This window comes from Rattus norvegicus, chromosome 15 (assembly GCF_036323735.1).
Source record: "Rattus norvegicus strain BN/NHsdMcwi chromosome 15, GRCr8, whole genome shotgun sequence".
Classification (NCBI taxonomy): Eukaryota; Metazoa; Chordata; class Mammalia; order Rodentia; family Muridae; genus Rattus; species Rattus norvegicus.
In genome coordinates, this window is record NC_086033.1 from 29,849,242 (window position 1) to 29,857,629 (window position 8,388).

The 8,388-nt window shown below is 40.2% G+C and overlaps 1 gene segment (V, D, J or C); it reads left to right on the forward strand.

Moving 5' to 3' along the window:
* Positions 1-3,708: 3,708 nt before the first annotated feature.
* LOC134482040 (T cell receptor alpha variable 22-like) lies at positions 3,709-4,225 on the forward strand. The segment is given in 2 exon segments: positions 3,709-3,760; positions 3,930-4,225. Coding segments are annotated over 2 exon segments (348 nt in total).
* Positions 4,226-8,388: the final 4,163 nt, after the last annotated feature.

Sequence of the window (8,388 nt, forward strand, 5' to 3'; positions counted from 1 at the left end):
GGGTCCCTTTGGTGGGACACCATCTAGTTTTTCCCCTCTATGTCTATTGTCTGTGTTTGGTGCACCAAGCTGTCCATGTCTGTCAGTTTATGTCTGTGGTTTTGGTTTCTCATTGCTTAAATGTTTTATGTTTCATGTTCAAAAGAGAAAATAGTAAAAACTTTATCTGCTTGTCGTTCACATCTTGATTTGGTTTTAACTCATTTCAAAAAAGGAACAAGTGAATAAAAAGCAGTTTAAATCGGCCCTTGGAGCCTTGCACCTGTAGCTAGGAGCCTAGGTCAGCTGGAGAAGCTGCCCGGGGATGAGCGTCTGCATGAGCTGATTATTAGACTTAGCAGGTGACAAGGTGCTTCTCTTAAAATCAAAGCTAGAAAAATCAAAATGGTGTTTTGTCTAAATATTAAAGATATGTGTAGCCACTTCAATTTTGTTTCTGATTGGTTCTAAATGTATAAATACTCTCTACATGCCTTGGTTATGGACTATTGGCTTTTAAGTTATTGGATATGGTTAAAAAAATTTAACATTGGTAACAGAAAGTTGACATAAAACTGGTAATTTGGATGGAGTCATTCTAGACAACACATGGCATGAGCCAATCTAGGGAAACAGGTCTAAATTGGGATAATATTTTTATGGAACTCTTATCCTAGAAACCAGGCTTCTAAATGATTTTAAGGCAATGTCTCTTTGTTGAGGTATTGGAGACTGTACCATCATGCGTTCATACGTAGGAATTGGCAGCCAAACCTTGTGTAGACTCGGTGTCTTAGAGACTAGATTTTGGAGACTAGATTGTTTGTTGGAGGTTGAGTTTTGCTTTCCAAAGTTGTTGTTTGCCCTGAAGTTATCTGTATTTTGATGCTAATTCCACTGCCCCAAGGACAGCTGCCTAGTCATGTACTCAGAACTCTGGTTCCTAACAGCTGAAGCTTCCAGACTCATAGGCGAACAAGATGAGGTGCCCACCACATGTCGACAAAGGCTCAACTTCCACAATCTCCTAAAGTAAAGCCGTCTGGCCCCTACCCTTTCATCCCTGGGCTTTTGGGAGTAATGGTAAGGTGACCCAAGGTAGCCATCTCAATGATGGGCAACTTCCTCTAGCCCCTAACCAACCTAAGACACGGGGCCTTGAGGACGACAAGGTGACCCTACAACGGGTAAGGCTGGGGTTTGAGAGGTCGATCCTAAGACAGAGATGGCTACACCTCTTTCGGCCATTTGCTCCTCTGCCCAGTTTCTCCCCGGATATCTTAATGGTCTTCTATAAAAGGAAAAAGGGGGAGATGTAGGGAGCCATTCTGAGCTTTATAGTCACAAAGGATGTGGGGAGCGGGTGTGGCGGCAGTCCCAAGATGGTGCCCAGGACTGCAGCTAAGTCTCATGACTAGCACCTGACTTCCTCACACACCTGAAACTAGCCCCATCCATTGTGAGAGCTGCGCAGGCGCACCATGATGCAAGATCAGGCCATGTGACGTGGACTTATGAACTGAGACTACGCAGTCTGGATTGAGGAGGTGGAGTTGAGGAAGGATATAAGGGAGTGTGCTCGTGGGCTGTGGGGAGAAAAGGGAAGAAAAGAGAGATTGCTGTTTGCATGCAGAAAGAAAGGTTCCTGAATAAACTGCTTTGAGAAAAATGCTGTGGTATTGCTCCTTTCTGCGGGACGGAGACGGAGGCGACACTCTGAGCAGGTGTTATCTATATATTCCAGACTCTATATGTAACAACCATTAAAGAAAAGGCAGCAAGACAACATGACTTGGGGGAGGGGCTATGTAGAAGAAGTTGAAGAGAGAAAGGGATATGTTTTTGTTCTTTGTTAGATTTTTTGTTATTTTTTGTTTGTTTTGTTTTTAGAGATCTATGGATCTTGGGAGCAGGATGGTCAGCCCAGATAAACACTTAATTTAAGCTATATTACCATATGTATACATATATATGCATATATATATATAATACTCATTTTCATTTTATGTATTTTGTGTACATTGATACTGATATGCTTCCTTAAGACATTTTTCAGACAGAGTCACATAATTCCACATTCTTCCATCTCCCTCCTATGTTGACCTCACCACCCCGCTCGGCCATCTCCCTTCATCTTCCCTGTGTCTCCCATTGTACTATGCTTGCCTTCTTCTTCCCATCTCTAGTGCTTCTCCCCAGCCACATGTTCCATTGTACCTTTCTGGCCTCTGTGGTGACTCCAGGTCACACACTTCTGTCTGAAGGTGTGGAGTTAGGAGCCTCTGCAGTTTCCACTGAGGTTAGGACTTCAGGACTTCAGGGGCAGAACATGTGGCCTTTGTTTTTCTGGGACTCAGTCAGCACATTTACAAGAAACTTTTCTGGTTCCATCACCTAACTACAACGTTTATGATGCCATTTTCCTCTGCATTGAAGAATATTCCATACTATGTAGGCACCACAGTTTCATTATCCATTCACCAGATGAAGGACATTTATGTTGTCTCCCTTTCCTACTTACCGCAGTGGACATAGGTAAGCATCTGTGGAGTGGGACAGATACCAAGAAATGGCATAGCTGGGTCCTGTGGTAGATTGAGTGTTCCTGTTTTAAAGATTCTCCACACTGGTTTCCAGAAGAATTTCACCAATCGTTATTCCCCTGAGAATGAGTGCAGGTTCCTTTACCCTCTATGCAACCTCCCCACCATTTGTTGTGTGGTGTTTTATAGATTTTACATATTCTGATTGGTGTCAGATGAGATCTCAATCTTTTTTTAATGTGTATTTTCCTAATTTCTAAGGTTAATGAACAATTTTGAGATTTTTTAAAGCCATTTTTGTTTCTTCTATTGAGAACTCTGTCTAGACACTCTTCTGACTATTGGCAATTCCTCCAACAAGAAGTGAATGACTAGTTTAATGAGGCTTGTGAGGATGGCCTGAAATCACGTTTGTTGTTGGTGTCAGTCCACTAGGGGGCACTGCAGAGTTCCTAAAATTACTTTTTCTTAAGTCACCCTGAGGTCTGAAGCACTGAGAAGAGACATAAGGACATAAGGCAATCCATTACCAAAGCAAGAGGTACAGGCGATGAGGTGTAGGTCACCTGGGTTATTAACGATCAATCATTCTGTAGACAGCCACAGATATCTAGAGCCTGTTTTCTGGATCCATGGTTCTATAAATCTATTTTAAGAATAATTCTCTGAACCTATATAAACAAAATAGAATTACTAGGCATTATGACAATGGACACTCAAGAGAAAATTACTTTTTTTAAAATTTCTGTTAGGTTTATGTCTATAATTCACCAAACTCAAAAAACTGGAATTATTCCAATACAATTCATATCACACACATGTGAATGAACATACACACACACACACACACACACACACACACACACACACACACACACGAGTGATTAGTTTTTCCACCAGCATTCTGTATTTATGCATCCTCCTTCCTCAAACATCCTCAGCCCCTCAAACTCCTTATATTACATTAGAAACACAGTGTCCTGAGCTCTACATCAATGCCCTCCACAGTCCTGGAGCAATGACAGTGCAGTCATGAGGTGGAGGTGGGTGGAGTTTCTTGTTCAGATGAATGAGGAAGCTCAGTGACTCAGAGAGAACCTGTAGTCTGTGAGTACAAGTTGTCTGGGCACAAGACTGACCCCCTTCAGAGCTGGAGAGAAGACATCCCAGCAAGTGGACAGGGGCCATGGAGAGGAACCTGGGAGCTGTGCTGGGGATTCTGTGGGTGCAGATTTGCTGTGAGTTGTGCTAAGTTCCTATTGGGGATTCTCCAGAAATGTCGGTGGTAGAGGGGGAGAAAGTAGATGAAAATCTCCTGTGCATTCTTCCTCATGGCGTCTCCTGGGTATTTGACTGGTGGGAAAGAATATCTCTTTTTAATTCTGTTTTGCTTTCTGTTTCCAACAGGGGTGAGAGGAGATAACGTGGAGCAGAGTCCTCCAGCCCTGAGTCTCCAAGAGGGAACTAATCCTGCTCTGAGATGTAATTTTTCTACCACCATGAGGAATGTGCAGTGGTTCCGACAGGATCCCAGGGGCAGCCTCATCCATCTGTTCTACCTGGCTTCAGGAACAAAGGAGAATGGGAGGTTAAAGTCAACATTCGATTCTAAGGAGCGCTACAGCACCTTGCACATCAGTGGTGCCCAGCTGGAAGACTCAGGCACCTACTTCTGTGCTGCTGAGGCACAGTGCTCCCAGTGAGCCTGCAACCTGGCCCCAAACTGCAGCTGGCTGTGAAGCTACAACCCCTGCCACAGGCAGAGTCTGCAGGAGGCTTTGCACAGCTGTGGCTTCATCAGATCTCCACAAATTACAAAGATGTGAGGAAACATAAAAGTACCACTGTAGTTCCCACTTACATTCTGACTGACATGACACTGACTTCTAGAATGCTAAATGCTCAGAAATATCAGCATGCATGACTGTATTTTTTTAATGTTTGGGCTAATGTCATGGAATATAAACCTCTCTTACGTATTGGAGAATCATTTGGGTCATTTGTTAAAATTCGAAACTGAAAGCAACTGTTTTCATCCTTTGTTTAAAGAGCACAAGACAACACTTTGAGCTAGTCTGCTCAATATGACGTTGATAAATTAATTAATTCATCTAATAAATTAAGTGGTAGAAAGGCAAGAGAAATCTTAATAGATCAAGACATTATAGAAATGTCTTGATATTTTAAATATATAATACATTTATTCATGCAGTGTAAAAAATATTTCATGTATTAATTAGTAGCCAAAAGATAAAATGAAATTAGGAAGATGTATTTGCAATTTATGTCACAATAAAACTTGTAGCAACTGATTCTCCCTTATATGCAAAACTTTTCTTGAAAATACTGCTTTCACTGGAATTGGAACAGGCAGTCATCCCCAGGGAAAGCAACAGGGAAAGACTGATTGTCTAATACCAAATGGTAAGTCCTGAGACATAGTTAAAATGAACATTTTATGGAATCTACAGTGTATATTCCATATATATATATATACATATATATGTATATACATATCTATAACTAAAACAATTAATAAAACAATGAATAAAAAAGAACACCGCTTTCAAAAGAAAAGTGTGAAAACATTTTAAATACCATACAATAGGGGACTGGTTTATTATACAATAATTAAATATTAACCAAATAACTGGCTTTTTCTCCGAGGGTTGACTGATTATATTCCACAGTTGAAAACTCTGGCCTGTCCTTGTCTCTATAGGGAACTGGGATTCAGCCATGCCATTCATCCACGCATCATCTCTCCATTGTTTTCACTCAGGAACAGCAGCTATGTGACTACAACAGCAACTAGATGGCCTTTCATTTTCTCTCTAGAGTGTCACAGATTAACTGAAACCTTGTGATTCATTCGGCTTCATCCCCATTGTAACTACACTTCCTGAAAATATATATTATCTGTGCTTCCCAGACATTAAATAATCCCTCAGGGTCAATAAGACTTTTGTGGGACTGGTTAGAAGTTATGTCAACATTCACGTAAGGATCCAGTCGCCTCAGAGAGGTCACAGATAGCAGCCATCCTAACCCTTGCTCCTTGGTAGGCTACAGCCATGGAATCAGCTGAGATTGGAATGTGGCAGTTAGGCATGAGCAGGGGGTACTTGGAAAACACATTCTAACTGATCTGGATAGATCTTTTTCCCAATCCCTTTCTGGCTTAATCTTGACTTGAAAATGTTTGTTTAATAAACAAATGAGCTTGAGGACTACATGTAGCAGTTTTAGAGATTTTTTTAGACAAGACAGACAATATAGGGTTTTTTTAAAAAAAAACAATATACATTATTATCTGCTGCAAATTCTTAAAATCAAAGTTGAAATTAAAAAAAAAAAACAAAGTAACAAAACATTGTATCAATTGAGATAAGCACCCCTTCTATTCTGCTGTGTTACCCTGGACAGCCATCAATCCTGGGTCCCTTTCATCCCATTCTCTCAGAAGGTCTGTGAGTTCTTCTCACCCTTGAAGTTGACAACGCCATTGTCTTTTTAAATCTGGTTTACCGTATATAGAATCTGTGTGATGCACACTTAACTTTGTCCTGTTACAGTCATCCGTCATCTGCTCCATTTCCTGAACTGACTCTTTTAGATCTTTTTCTTATTTCTTCGTTTTGAACTTCAATTTTCTCACTACCCGTTACTAAGTCCTGGACTTCATCCACATGTCGAACAAGTTCACTGTACTCTTTAGACTTCTGATTAGTTGTCACTGACTTCTCCACTTCCTGGTCAAAGTGATTTCTTTCGTGAATCTATTAGTTTCTGGTCATCAATAATGTCCTGAGTAAGCTCTTCATTCTTCACTTGTTTTCATTTTCTGCATCCTCATTTCAAAGAGCCAGTTTTTCATTAACTTTCTTCTCTTCATCTGACTTGTTTTTGCACATTTTTTAATTCTCTAAATTTTTATTCTAATTGGTTTCAAGTTGGTGACCTCTATCATACAAAAACCAAGTATCATGTCCCCCTGAAGACTATTAAACCATCTTCAGTTTCATTTCTTAGTCTTAGTTGATTTTCAAATTTTGATTGTCCTTCTCCAGCCTTTTCAACTTCTCCAAAGCCAGGGCTGCTTCCTAAGCTGTCACCTTCATTAGTGACTGAATAATTCTGAATAGATGTGTCATGTTTGCTTAATCTTCAGAGTTTAGTTCATTTATTTCCATATTTGATGAAAAAAAGATAAATTATCTGGCAACTTTCTTGAAGTGGCAGGTCATCTAAGTCAACTGTAGTTAGTTACTTCTGGTTTAAATTAGGCGGAATCTTGAATTCTTTCACTGTCTTTTCCTCTCCTAAACCAAGCCTCCCAACCAAGAACAGTCACCATCTATAGCAACTGTCACTCCTCAGGGTCCATCCCTGGCTCAGCCTCTCTCTTGCTAGATTACAACAGCTACTTTTCAGTATGTAAACTAATTTTACCTCAGCACAAACCCTGTTGTGTTTTATAACAATGTAAGCCTAGTTCTCAGCATCAATAGAGAGAGAAATGATTTTCTGTTTTACTTGTCTCACAAACTTTATCACTATCCATGTTGAGAATTTGAGCCTCCAGTTACCCCTGGAACAAGAACAGTTAACTCCAGAAAGCCATATATTGTTAAACCATCTGCCATTCTCAGGTTCTCCAAGTCATAGGGAATATGTGTTTCTTACAAGAAAAGTGTATTAGATTTAATGATTAAACCAGATCCTCACAAAGGAGCATCCTGTTTATCTCTGCCCAGCTATCCAGTCCACCACCTTATCATACCACTTGATCACAATACTTAGCAAGTTTCAATGGTAATTTATTTGGCTGTACATTTCACCTCCCCATGGTCCACTATCAATCCATTTATGTTCTGCATGCTATGGAAACCCAGATAGGATTTTATCTAATTTTTCAGGGATTTGTCAAGGAAATGGCAGGCATGTCAGACATCTGGGAGTGTGAATCAGTTTAGATTTCCATACTGTGAGACGATTTCTCCCCAGTCCCAGGCCACTCTATGCCTCTCACTTCTCTGTGTATTTTCTATGTCCAGTAGCATAAAAGAATTTCAAGGCCAGAAGAATTCTTTGAAGTCCCTTATACAATTCCATTACAAGGCAGCAACTACGTACAAAATGATCAATGATAATTTTGTCATGATAAAATGATCAATGAATGTGAATAGGAAGAAATCTTGTTTCCAGATTTTCTACTTAGGAATGTCTAGACCTTATTCCTGCAGGAACAAGCGCCTCATGGAAAATCTACTATTTTCAGTTCTGTGTGTTAGGTCTGGAAAGAACATGGTCCAGAATGTCTGACAAGAATCAAGAGCTCCAATCTGTGCAAACATGGGCACTCTGAGCAAGTTAGACTCTGGCTGTACATTTCTCTTCCTCCTCCTTCTCCCCTTCCTTTGAAAATAGATTTTTTTCATGTAATATATTCTGATCACATGTCCCCTTCCTCATCTCCTTCCAGATCCTCCAAACATCCCCACACATCGACCTCCACATCTTTTTCAATCTCTTTCTTTTTCCAGAAAATCAGCAAGCAAAAGCAAACAAACAAACAAAAAATAACAGAATAGAACAAAACAAATGAACAGGGGAAAATGTATAAGAAGCACATATACATCCAGCATCCAGAAACACATGTACACACACACCAAAATTGGTAAAACACAACATTTGAAACCATAATACATAAGAAAGCAACCAACGTCCAGATAAAGCATTGAGGGGCAAAAATCCCTCTAAACTACCACTCAGTTCAGTTGGCTTGGCCTTCTACTGCTGAGGCCTGAGGCCTGCCTTTAAGTGTGGTTTGTATAACTAGAAAACCTCTGTAGGTGAAACTAAA